Source organism: Chrysochloris asiatica, unplaced genomic scaffold (genome assembly GCF_000296735.1).
Source record: "Chrysochloris asiatica unplaced genomic scaffold, ChrAsi1.0 scaffold00006, whole genome shotgun sequence".
NCBI classification, from domain to species: domain Eukaryota; kingdom Metazoa; phylum Chordata; class Mammalia; order Afrosoricida; family Chrysochloridae; genus Chrysochloris; species Chrysochloris asiatica.
This window is the reverse complement of record NW_006408524.1, coordinates 27930567-27944112: the sequence shown is the minus strand read 5'-3', so window position 1 is coordinate 27944112 and position 13546 is coordinate 27930567. Positions and strand designations below refer to the sequence as shown.

At 40.3% G+C, this 13546-nt stretch overlaps 1 protein-coding gene across 4 annotated transcripts in view; it reads right to left on the bottom strand.

Moving 5' to 3' along the window:
- The window catches only part of OSBPL3 (oxysterol binding protein-like 3), a 124223-nt gene that overhangs the window by 40252 nt on the left and 70425 nt on the right, over positions 1–13546 (bottom strand). For 2 of the 4 annotated variants that reach the window (XM_006832204.1, XM_006832203.1), the window contains 3 exons: positions 11465–11572; positions 5610–5744; positions 4739–4832 (listed from right to left, as the gene is read on the bottom strand). In XM_006832204.1, the coding sequence (XP_006832267.1) occupies positions 4739–4832; positions 5610–5744; positions 11465–11572 (337 nt within the window). The remainder of the gene's footprint in view (positions 1–4738; positions 4833–5609; positions 5745–11464; positions 11573–13546) is intronic. The other 2 variants (XM_006832205.1, XM_006832206.1) reach the window with 1 other exon arrangement.

Here is a 13546-nt window from a genome sequence, read left to right as displayed (position 1 = left end):
CTACTTTGTTAGGTGGGCTATGTTATCTCCTTACTTTAAAATATTTTTTTAAATTCTAGTGTGGTGTGAGATGTTTCTTTTTCCCTGAATTGTCTATTTCCTGTTTACATACATTGTTTTGTTGCTAGGTACCACTGAGTTGATTCCTACTCATAGTAACCCTATGCCCAACAGAAACAAGCACTGCCTGGGCCTGCACCCTTCTCACAACCCTTATGTGAGTCCCTTATTGCAGCCACTGAGTTAACCCATCTCGCTGAGGGGCTTCCTCTTTTTCACCAATCCTTCACTGTATACCAAGCATGATGTCTTTCTGCAGAGACTGGCATCTTCTGATAACATGCCCAAAGTACATGACACGAAGTCTTTCCATCCTTGATTCCAAGGAGTATTCTGGCTGTACATTTCTTCCAAGACAGATTTGTTTGTGCTTATGGAAGTTGATGGTATATTTGTACTCTTCACTAGCATCATCATTTAAATGCCTTAATTTTTCTTAAGTCTTTCTTATTCATTATCTAGCTTTTGCACGACTATGAGGAGATTGAAAAATACCATGTAGCTACGGTCAGGCACACCTTAGTCCTAAAGGTGACATCTTTGCTTTTTAATATTTAAAGAGGTCTTCTGCAGCAGATAATGCTCAGTATAGTATGTCATTTGCTTTCCTGACTGTTTCCACGGGCGTTGATCTGGAGATCTACTTTTGAACAAAACTGGCCAGTGAAAACATTATGGATTTATCCATGAAGACCATACATTTGGTTTTTGTATTTGTTTTTTAAGTTTATTGTGGTAATACAAGTTTCTTATCTTAGCTATTACAAGCATCAAATTCATGATGTTACTTTCAGAGCCCTGGTGTAGAGTTGCAGGATCAGGACTGGGCTACGAACCACAAGGTTGGTGGTTCAAACAAACCAGCTGCTCCTCGGAAACACCATAGAGGGCCACTATGAGTCAGTGCCAACTCAGCTACAACAGCTACTTTCAAAAGCTTTTTATCATCCCATACAAAATCTTAACATGCCATCATTAATATCCTATCCTCCCTTCCTCCCAGGCCTTGGTAACCATTAACCATTAAACTTTTGTCTTGCATATTCACCTATTCTAGATATTTCCTGTAAATGGGATCCTATTGTATCTGACTTATTCCATTCAGCATAGTGTTTTTAAGGTTCATCTATGTTGCAGCAAGAATCAGAACTTCATTTCTCTTTCGGGTTGGATAATATTCACTGCCAAATCCAAAACCATGAGGATTCACCTCTCACGGTTTTGAAGAATTTTATGGTTTTAATGCTTTTATTTAAGTCATTGATCTGTTTTAGTTAATTTTTGTATATCATGTGATATAGGAGGGTTCCAATTTCATTTTTTTTTTTTTTTTTTTACATGTGGAAATACAGCAATTGTTGGAGACTCTTATCGAATGGTCTGGACACCTTTGTTGAAAATCAACTGGCTACAGATGTATGGGTTTATTTTTGGATCCTCAATTTTGCCCCCTTGTTCTCAATTTTGCCAGTAGCAATTTTGAAATAGGGATGTAAGAGACCTCCAATTCTGTTCTTCTTCAATATTGCTTTGGATATTCAAGGCTCCTTAGGAATCCATGTGCATTTGAGATCCCGTTTCTCCATTTCTATCAACAAGCCCATAGAATTTTGATAGATAATGCATTGAATATGTAGATCACTTTGGGTAGCAATTTCAACAATAAGTCTTCTAATTCATGGGCAGTAGGTGTCTTTCTATTTATTTATTGTTCTTTAATTTATTTCAGAAAGGTACCCATGTTTTTGTTTTTAAGAAATTACTAGGAAACACTCTAAATAGCTAACATTTACTATGTGCTCAGAGAAATTTTAGTGTTATAATATATCAAGATCTTGATTCTTCTGCAGGCAAAGCTGTGTAATAATCAAAACACAAAGGTTATTTTTGTATCCAATCTTTTTAGTAGAGTACTGACATTTAGAAATCTCATTTTCCCCAAACGAGACACCCATTTTCCCCAAATGGCACACCCATTTCTAGGATTCAAATACTGATGAAGAAGAAACCTGGTTTTTGCCCAGTGTTTGTTCAAGTAAGGTAATGCTAGTCAGCATTCTAGCAAACTGGCTGTAGGATAATACTGTTGTGAGTTGCCACTGAGTGACCCCAAGTACAACAGAACGAAGCCTTGCTTGGCCCTGCGCCATCTTCACAATTATGGACATGCTCAATTCTAGTGTTGTGGCCTCCACACAAGGGGGCTCACAGCCCATCGCTAGACCAGATCCATATACTGTTGTGACCCACTGGGGTTTCATTAGCTACTTTTGTTTTGCTTTTTGAAAGTTTTTATTGTGAATTTAGTGATAGTTTACATGGGGGAACGTCAGTTTGTTTCATTGCAACGATTACAATCCCCTGCATGCTTCATCATTCAACAGTATTGCTTCTATTTATTTCTTCTTTTTTTGGATGTGCACCAAAACACTCAGGAATATACAATCATTCAAACTGCCAAAGGGCACACCCTGCCCCCCGGCCACCAGCACACATCCCCTCTCCCTCCAGGAGTCTAGAATCCTCAGCTGTCCATCTCTCCATGTCATCATCTCTGCCTCCATCTCTGGCATCGGTGCTTCTGTGGGTAGAGTCCCACACTCCACTCCCACTCTTCTCCCTTGATGGTCCCAGGGTCCTCCACTCTGGGACTGTAAGATCAATCACTCACCCCTTATTCATTAGCTACTTTTTGATCACCAGGTCTTTCTTCCTTGTCCATCTTACTCTGGAAGTTCTGCTGAAACCTATTCATCATGGGTGATCCTGCTGGTATTTGAAATACCAATGCCAGAGCTTCCAGCATCCCTGCAACACACATGCCACCTCATTTTGACACACTGACAGGTGGGTGGTGGGTGGGATAAGGTATAACAGCTTTAACCTCTTAAATCTCCTTTCTGGCTAGTTTCAACTGAGCGTGACCATTGTCTTAAGTTCTGGGCAAGTCTTTTGTTCCCAACTTTGACCGTGGAACCCTCATTCACTTGTGTCCCTTTTCCCACACCTCCCGCAGGCCTCAAAGGGAAGCAGGACTTGTGTTAGTCAGTGTTCCAGTCCCCATCCACCTCCAGGAGTGAAATTTTAGTATGGGAGCTGCCTGCCAAGAGAGTAACTGATGCCTCTTCATTTCTTAATGTGCATCCTCAGTCCTCTAGAAAAACAAGGAGCACATAAACTTGCTACTGTACTGTAAGCCTTTTCCTTTCAACCCACTGGTTCTTAGACTCTTTCACAGAGGGATTCATCTCTGCAGAAACAATTTAAATACAATACAGAGCATGGTGAAGTTTCTCACTTTGATAAACTACGGTGCAGAAAAGATGTTTTCTATAAGATAGTAAAATGACCTGCCCTTTATTCTATATTGTGCTTCACAAAAAGGCAGCTCTTTGGCATTCAGTAACAATGTTATCATTTACTTCATGCATAATTATTGAATTGAGAAGCACTGAAATACTGAAAATGCATCCAATATGGTTCCTGTCTTCTGTATAGATAGAAAATTTGGCTCTGCTTGGCTGTCCACAGCCGGACCGACAAACCTAGAGACTCCCAAGATACATTGAGAACCAAGTTTAGGGGAATTTGATGGTACAGGATCTGTGATACAGAATTACCCCATCGGGCAAGTTCTTTGGAATGGCTTTCTAGACAACCTTGGACGTCTGTTGTGGCACTGTAGGATCAGCGCTGGACAGCAAATCACACGGTCAGCATTTCAAACCCATCAGCTGTTCCTTGGAAACCCTACACAGGGTCGCTATGAGTCAAAACTGATTCAATGGCTCTTAACAACAACAACAAAACAGTCTTGTATCAGAGTTGTCTGGAGAAAGAAAGTCTGGATACCTCATAATTCAAACTGCTGTTGCTAATTGCCGTGGAATAGATGCCAACTCTTTGTGACCCAAGGTGTGCGCAGACGAACTGCTCCACAGAGTTGGGTTTCAACGTTCTAGGATCCTTTGGAAGCAGACGGCCAGGCCTATGGTAGGTTCGAACCACCAATCTGTCAGCCAGTAGTGGAGCTTTTTACCATTGGTGTCACCCAGAACTCTCTACTGTCCAAACTAGCATGAGGAAATGCCTTTCCTAGAATCAACTTTCCTCTTGGGATTCACTGGTAGTACAGGGACATATTTCAATCTCTTTGCTTTCAAATGTGCTACCTTGAAGAATCTGAAACTTAAGTGCCACTAAGAGCGAATCTTTTTTTAAGCCTGTTTTTGTTGTTGCTAAGTGTCGTGGTTCTGACTCATAGTGACCCTCTACAGGGTTTCTGAGAAGTGGCTGGTGGGTTTGAACCACCAACCTTGTGGTTATCAGTCTTACAGAATTCCTAAATTACAAAAACCCTTAGAAACCTAAGGCAAAAGAGTTATATTCTACTGTGTTTGACTGTACAGGGGGTACCCATTACATTACATTTTGATATTTACATGAGTGGAATAGTTTAATTTTATCAAATATAAATGTGTACAAGCTGTCAAATTTGTGAATGAATGTATCTTTCATGTGTTTAGTGCTATGTCCCCAGTTAGATTACAAAATACTAAAGGGTGGGGACTTGGTCTTAATTTTCTTATGGAGTACCTGCTAGCAGCAGGCACTCAATCTCTCCAATTAGTATCTAGAGAGAGCCAAACTTTCTTAGATGTAATCATTGAAATCTTACCCAAGGTCTGTCTCTCATTGTCTAAATCGTTGCTGAGGTTGTCTAAGGAAAGATTGTCACTTATATCGCTTACATAAGAATCGTCGTCAGAAATCTAGGGGGAAGAAGAAAACAAAGTACAGCACAGTGAGATTAAATTGACAGCTGGCCGTTCATAAAACAGTTTCTCCAAATAATCAAACACTACTTGAATCCCACATTACCAATCTATAGAGATAGTTTTCAATGCTGTTCTCATAGAGGCCTATACCATCAGTTTGTCTTGGTGATAGTCACAGCAAACACCTGTCATTAAAAATCATATATATACATCCTTGATTCCTTCTCACAAGAAAAATGCCTAGTAAACTCAAGTTGTGAGTTATTATAAATACTTTTGCACTTAACCATATGTTAAAGGAACGATAAGAGTATGCATTTAACATTCAAGAATGCTAAAACTTATACTAAGCTTGCCTATACAGAAAATTACTCTTCTTATATAGCCATTTAAAACAACATTATTATACATGTAACTATTAATGTAAGTTAAATTCTATGACCTCTAAAAACACATACACGCAAAAAAGATGCTAATCTCTTTCCTTGCAGTGGAAATACTGAATTATCAAATAGTTAAAAGTCAAAATTATAAACTTATATAAAAAAATCATAATAAATCAAGTCAGAGTAAAAGTACCGAAACATCCTCTACAAGCAAAACTCTTTTTTTAAACAAAGATTTTGTTTTTGAGGTAGGAGGCATGAGAAAGAATCTCAGAATGCAACTATAGAGATGAGCTATGGAATTTATGGGTGTTTACCGAGCAGGGTCAATCAGCAAAGCAGCACAAGAGATTCCAAAGCACCTAATTAAAAATAGTATTCAAACCTCATTTTCTGAAGAGCTTGGTGATAACAGAACTTCCTGGGCATCAAAAAACTCTGAGAGCGAGTCGGTGATGGACAGTCTGCTTTCATTGGAGAGCTGATGAACCAGAGCTCGGTTTTCATCTCTGGAGTTTTCCTATTTGAAAAAACCATGTCACAAACCACACATATGTTTTCAAATAGGCTCAAGAGAAACAACAGAAAACCAAAAAAAAACAAAAAAAAAACCCCACTTTTTAATGGCAATGATACACAATGTCAAAGGCCCATGCAAACAAGCAATCCCAAGCAGGGGTCAGCTCTGAAGTTGAGGAGAAATAATGGAATGTGGCCATCTTCCCCAAAATGGGCCCCTCACTTCCAGCACAACCACTGCTCCAGCACTCACAATACATTTTAAAGACAAAAGAATAACTACTCCCATCAGTCTTTGTTCACTTTATGGGGGTGGGAAAAAAAAAAATCAAATACTCTCTGAATCATATCCCCTTATTTCTCCCACTGCAGGATGTCCCTTTTCATCCTGAAATTTCCTCTGAATTGTACTGAATGTATGTCCTTGCAGAGTTCATTCAGAGAACACAGTTCCTTTCTGCTTCTATGGTTTCACAGAACTTTGGAGCTGTCCCTTGAGGCATCAGCAGTGTGATTTTGGTCCAGAAGTGCCCCTGGTGGTAGATCATTCATTACTCATTATTCAAAGATAAATTCTCTTTGTCTGTCTCTCTCCACCACAATGGATCTTCAAGGGATGGAAGTTCCCAACCTCCTTTATAAGCCTCTAAGCAAACAACAAAATACCACTGCTTTCTAGTCACCCATATAATCCTGATTCCCCACCCCACTGACTAGGTGGCTGTACTTACTCCAATGGGTCTATACTTTCCTTCCTGGAAGGACCTGAATACTTTGGAAGGTATTCAGAGATCTGAATACCTATTCTGTTTGCAAATGGAAATTCAATTCAACTCAACAAATTGCTGCTTTATATGTGCATAGTCCTGTGTTGGCCAAAGAGAGACAGAATCATGAAGGAGACATGGTTTCTGACCTGAGTAAGTAGGTGCAGAGAACACAAATCAACACATGTCATACTACAGTTGAAGAACAAAGTGCTTATAAATGCAAAGAGGATGCAGAGGTTGATGTTGATCAAGCAGCACTGTTTGAGGGGGAGGCCTTTACAGAGGAGGTGGCATTGGACTTAAGACCTTGAGGAATTAGAACAGATTCAGAACAAGATGATTCGATTCCTTCCAATTACAGGTGATAGTTCCCCACAAGCTTCCTAACGTTTTTCACTGGGCTGAAAAGGAGCTGCTTCTACATCATCATCATGTTTCTGATCATTTAGTCCCACCGTAATTTGGGGATGAGTTAAGGCACATTATTTCTCACTCAGAAGTTTTATGAGTTCAAGACATACTTCCAAGCCTCCTGAAAATTATGGTCCAGTAGGAGAGGCTCTGATAGGCAGATCTTCATAATTAATAAAGGACAAGTGACCCCTTTATGAAATATTTACTTCAGACACATTTAAAAACATGCATCACTGTCTTTGTTTCATCTTAAATATCATAATCCTACCCATTTTAACATCCATACAGCCTCTGAAAAGTAGGTTTCCTCCTATGTTAGCAAAGAGATCACTTTAGGATCCATAAGTAAGTATCAAAGCTGTCATCTTCAAGGGAATGGTGTCTCCCCTCAAAGAGCCTGCCACTAAGCTCTGAGTCTGAAGATACTGCAGTTCACAATGGGAGCTCCTTTAATGCTCATTGAAACAATGGAATCGCCCTGTGTCTTTGACATTCCACTGCCACATAAAACGCTCATCATTTATTTATTTGTTCAACTCATTAATTTATAACTAGCCACTCCTGCTTGCTCTGTATCTTCCTCCTCCAAGACTGATAGGTCAAGAGGATTTCTTAACCGGCCAGCACTGAAAACAGTAAGTCTAGTGCCTAGCCTTTTCTGATTCCACTTCTCTCGCCACTTCATCTGATTACAGACTGAAACACCAAACCATGTAACAGCTACCACAGCTTGGGATAGTGACTTGTACATCCTAAGACTTCATTTAGTACAATATTAACCAATTCAATATTTTCCCTTCAAGTTTGTAAGGCAGTTTAGTTTTAAAAAAGAAAGAAAAGTTAGAGAAAAAAGGTGAAAGGAACATCAGAATCTTATCCCACAATACAACCAATATAAGCATATTGACACATTTCTTTCCAACCCTTTTGCTACACATAGCTTTGTTTTGTTATGTTAATATCTACACACACACACATATAAGAGTGTTTCAAAAAGTTCACAGAAAAACGGAATTAAAAGATAATAGAATTTTTCCACAAACTTTTTGAAACTACCTTGTATGCATCTAAGTGTATAAGCTTCTACCAACCACACTGTGACATAATCTTTTTTTTTTTTTTCAAAATTATTATCTGTCCTGAGGATAAAAGGAACAGGCTCAAAATAAAAATAAAGACAAGTGTTAATGAAATAAATATCACTTAAAAGTCTCATCATCCAGAAGTGGCCCTTATTAACCTGTTGGTAGTTTTTTTATATAAAACTATTTGTGTATTGTTGTTATTGTTATTATGTGCCTTTGAGCCGGTTCTGTATAAGGTTTCTCAGGAGGGACTGGTGAGCTTGAATCCCTGACCATAAGGTTTAAACTGATTTTGCAGTCCAGCGGATTAACTCCCAGTTCCACACCAGGATTCATTAGGTAGCAGTGTGATGTTGAGAGAACACGTGCTTTGGACTCATTTAGATAGAGTCTCCTACTAGCGCTGTGCCCTAGGGGTCATTATTTAAGGGCTTCACTTTCCTGTTTCAAAACTGAAACTACTATCACATACGTCAGAGAGGTGCGTTTAGGATTTTGTGAAATAATTCATTCAAACACACCTGGACTACAGCAGACAGGTGGGCATTTAAGGCCAGTTCCTTTCTTCTTCCAGACGTTTCTTTGATGGACTTTAGAATTTAGTAGAACATTACACCAAAAAGTCACTTGCCCTTTTGTTTGGAATTTAGAATAATCTAAAATAATCTTGGTAACATGTAAATTCAGGAACATGAAACAGAAGAACCTAATAGGATGCGGAAGCAGAGAGAGGCTTTCAGAATGCATCTGTCCAGGTCCAACACCTAAGATGAGTAATCTGTGCAGGTAAAATGAGGAAACAGGAAGGGATGAATGAAAGTGACCCATAAAAATAGTATCCCTGGGCTGACCCTGCTGTCCCTGGCTGTTGTCCCCAGTGTTGAAGAAGCCTGTACAGTATCTGAAAACATAAATCAGGAAGAAGTTTCCAGGCTGAGGCATTCATGTACACTTATTCTCTAACTTATTTCTGGGTACCAACAATGGACTTTTCCTGGTACGAACATCCAGCCTGAACCACTTAGTGAAAAGCAGATAAAACACAGAACACACAAAGTCACTAAAGGAGGAGACAGATATTTGAGACACCACATCATTGATTCAATACTCTGAGGAATGCTTCTGAAAGTTTGAGAGATGTTACCACCACCCTACAAAGACAACTTAATTTCTTTAGGTCTTCAAGCCCATAGCCTCTGGGATTAGTTTAAAAATATGCATGTTAAAGAGTTGTGATTCTGACTTCCTTTTTAATTCACAAATAGCCATACCATACACACTGAACATCAATTCATAAAAATATGCATGATCAACTTGCCACTGACCTATTTGTAATTTATGTAAGACTAGGACTTTAAAGGTAAATATATTATGGAAAGAAATACATGAAACCTTGCAGAATACCTAGCTGTCTGGTAGCAAGCAACCCTCCCAGGTAGCTGTCACAGTGACTGGGTTCTGCTTTATGCAGCCAATGTGCAGATGCAAGAGGGAGCTAGTTGGTGAACACACAACTTTGTCCAAGCCTAAAACCAAGGCCATTAAAAAGGAATGAGCAAGGGGTAGGTACGTGCCTAGACCTGTAGGTGGCTTGGTTTATGTCTGGATCAAAATGAGAAAAACAGATCTCTTGGGAAGGTTAGTCCATAGAAGAGTTCCGTCATCAACCACTGTTAGGTGCCTCACAAGCACTTAGGGTAATGCTGGTTGCCCGCCAAGGAGAGAAGGTAACCGACTCGTCAGAAGAGAAGGTAAGCAGGGTTTGCACTGTACATGAGGCAGATGCCCCAGCCTCATCAACTGTGTACTGACTGATTTTAGCCTCCAATCTCTCTCCTCATTGCCTGACACAATCGTTTCTCTCAGAAGTGAAGGTTTTGCTTTTTCTTCAAGGGCAGGAAAAGAAGGTGGAAGGATTAAGATTAGACATTGTTACCAGTTGTCAGTTCTACCACAACTCACTACAAACTCAGGTACGTTAGAGTACAACTGAGCTCTATACAGTTTTCTTACTCTTTTTTTTTTAAAAGTTACTTTATTGTTGTTTAGAAGATATGAGGGGGCTTCAAAGAAGTTATGGAGAAACTGAATTAATGTAAAGCAATTCAACAGCTTCTAAATGTACACTGATGACACTTCAGTTATGGAATCATTCCTACCTGCCTTTTCTGAGTTGTTCCTTCCCAGTAACATCAACTCATTGACCCTTGTTTCTGTCTAATCTTTTAGGTTGCTGTTGTCAATTGGATCCTGTATGTTGTTAAGTCAGTTCTGACTCATAGCAACCCTGAATAGTGTTTCCAAGGCAAGGAACGGCTGGAGGGTTTGAAACACCGACCTTTTGGTTAGCAGTCCAGCGCTTATCCTACACCACCACACTGGGAATCCATAAATACATACATCTAAAAAGAGTACAACGCTCAAGGCACATAGTCTTTACTGCTTAAGCTAACCTACTGTTTGGTCAGAGTGTTCAATGGCTGATTGATGGGAAGTGGTCATTATTCCAAGGTGCCTATGGTGGATTCAAACCTCCAAACTTTCGGTTAGCAGCCAAATGCATTAACCATTTGTTCCACTCAGAAACGCCAAAATTAAACATCAGAAAACCCTTTGAAGCACTTACACGTACCAACACACATGCACGCACACACACACAACCCCCTTGTGTATTACCATCTTTATTTTTTATTTTGAATGAAATCTAATCTGTTAATGAGAAATTTAGCACATCTGAGTCATATAAACATAAGAGGTAGCTAAAAACAGTCATGCCCTTCTTTGTTCTTTTGTACTTATTTTTAGAGTCATCTACTTATATTTTTCTGAACTTACTCATTTTAAACACATTCGAAGAATATTCTGGGTTAAATGCCCACATCTTCAGAAAAGACCTTTGTAATGTGCTATTTATTAGCTAACCCAGTCATTTTAATGTAACACATTGTTGTGTCGTTCCCCTCCCCCCACCCCCCATGTGTTCTTCTCTTTCTGGTCATTGAAAGAAAACAATCCCCAGGAAGGGCAGAGGGAAACCACCATAAAGAAAGGGTAAGAGGGGTTCTTAGAGAAGGAGCAAGGAAAGAGGTACAAGAACTGTAGGTGTTTTGAGAATAAGAGGAGAAAACATTGTCTTCCACCATTTCCCACTCAGGGAAAGACACTAATACTGCGGAGGGAGACGGGATAAAGAAATACCAAAGGGAAAAAGTTCCGGAGGTGGTGGTGCACATAGGGTGAGAATAGCAGGATACTCCCCAGAAAGCTCTGAACCCTGAGGTCCCCAATCCTTGTTGCAGCTTCACAGCTTCACAATCACCAACGAGGAGGCAGGCTGGGTGCAAACACCACTCACAAGGGTGAAGCAGGGAGACCGTGCAACGAACGGGACAGAGGGTGTCACCAGGGAGGGGTGGTGCTCGGAGACATTACAGACAGGGAACCTTACCCACCTCGGCCAGACTGTCACCCAACTTGGCAACAGCAGGAGGGTCGAGGAGCAGACACTCGGCATGGATTCTGCGTAAGCGCTCTTTAAGATCTGTGTTTTGTGCTAGTGCCTGGAACATGTTAAAAATAGTGGGGGCCACGTTAATAAAGGGAGGTGTCAGCAAAGCACAGCCATGGGCCTGGCAGGAGAGGTATCTGTGAGCGTTAACATATGAGACGTGGCCCCAGGGGCCCTTCTGGGCTTTCATTTTGAAAATGTTCCTAAAGGACATCTACTCAGAGATGCTTGGGAGATAAGGAATAATAGTAAGCTCCGGAAATGATGCCTCTTCGCTCTCATTTCCAGGCATGGAAGGAGGGGTTAGTAAGGGCAGTGGAGAAGGAAACCAGACACCAGACACCTCCAGTTCTTATTATGACTAATGTTTTCTCAGCCTCTCGGCCTCCTTTACCAACTGTCTTGGTCTCTTTTGCCAATTTACTTCCTAATCACCTCAGGCTTCTCTCCACCTTGAAAAAGATGTTCCCACCTTCTTATGATCGGGTATATTTTAATGCCATTTAGTTATCACACCATTTGAACTGGATTTTAGAAAGACCAGTAGGAATTTGTAGAGGATTAACTTTATTGTTTTACAATATAAATTTTGATCATTTTTTTCATTCTTTAGGACTGTGGCATTCAATTTAAAAACAAAATTAAATAAACCAAAAAACAGCTTACCTGGATAGGGGGTAAGGACTGTGGTCCCGGGCTGGTGGGTATAAAATGTGAGCATGCATGGGACCACCCAGCATCTCTTTGATTCTTCCCAGCACAGGTCCCACTCCCCATTCTGACCTCCTAAGAAGGAGGGAACTGCTCAAACGTAAAGGAAGATGATTCCTTCACTCTGATAATCCTGTGCTCTCTGTGATCCACATGACAAATTTCTGTGACGGTCCCCTCCTCCTTCCCACAGCAGCTTCATGATTGCTTACACACACATCCATCTACCTGGCTTCCTGATTCTCTTTCAAGAAACAAGGCTTGTCCATCTGCTAGGGCCCACAGGGTCTACCTGCTGAGAACACAGGGGTAGGGCACTGCCTAAACCTCTCTCTATCTGGTCCTCACACAGCGTTTCTGGTTTCCTTTGGTATGGGTCATTGGAAAATCCTTAGGGATCTTTTCAGAAACCTTGAGAAGAACAAAGCTCACACAACCGCAGCTTATACTCTCTGTGGGGCACTTGCTTTCTTCTGGCTAACTGGTCAGCTGTCTGGTGGCCAGTGTCTTAGTATGGCCATAGAAATGTGATTTTTTAGGAGTTTCTCTTTTTCTGTAAGCCATAGGCAGCTATAATAGAGAAAAGAACCAATGACTATACACATGGCATAACTACATCCATTCTGATAGTCCAGAGACAACTAAAATAATAATACTTTTTAGAAAACAAGTCTCAAATTTAACCAGAAGTCTAAACTTTTTAAAAAGAATCATTCTGTTTTATCTCAAATGTCCAAAATCCTGAACATGAGGGAGGAATGAATTCATCAGCAAAGGTAAGAACGACCTCTGGCCTAGGCAAGCAGAGTTAATGTAGTCCCAATGACCTCTGTCACAGAGCAGACTAGCAGGATGAAGCCAGACCTCCATGGAAGGAGGTCAAAGGACAGGAAGACTAAGGGGGAGAGGGGCTTTTTTGGTCCATCGGAAATATTCCTTCTAAATGCACTAAAAGCCACATAATGGGAACATTAGGAAGTACTTTGTATCAGTAAGATATAAAATTAACTACACATGGAGGAAACCAACGCTATTTTGTTTTTTCAGAGAGAGCATACTTGGATGTTCAACTGAGTGAATATTCCTTAAATATCTTGTAGCGATAACAGGTGCTACTGGTATAGAGGACTCCTGGTGTACCACTGTAGGATAAACACGGGACTGCAAACCACAAGGTCAGCAGTTCAAACCCACCAACTGCTCCTTGGAAATTCTATACAGGGTAGTTATGTATGATTTGGAACCAGCTCAGTGGCACTTAACAACAATAAGTAGTAAAAAGAGTTTATCATTCACACTACACTAACAGCATCAC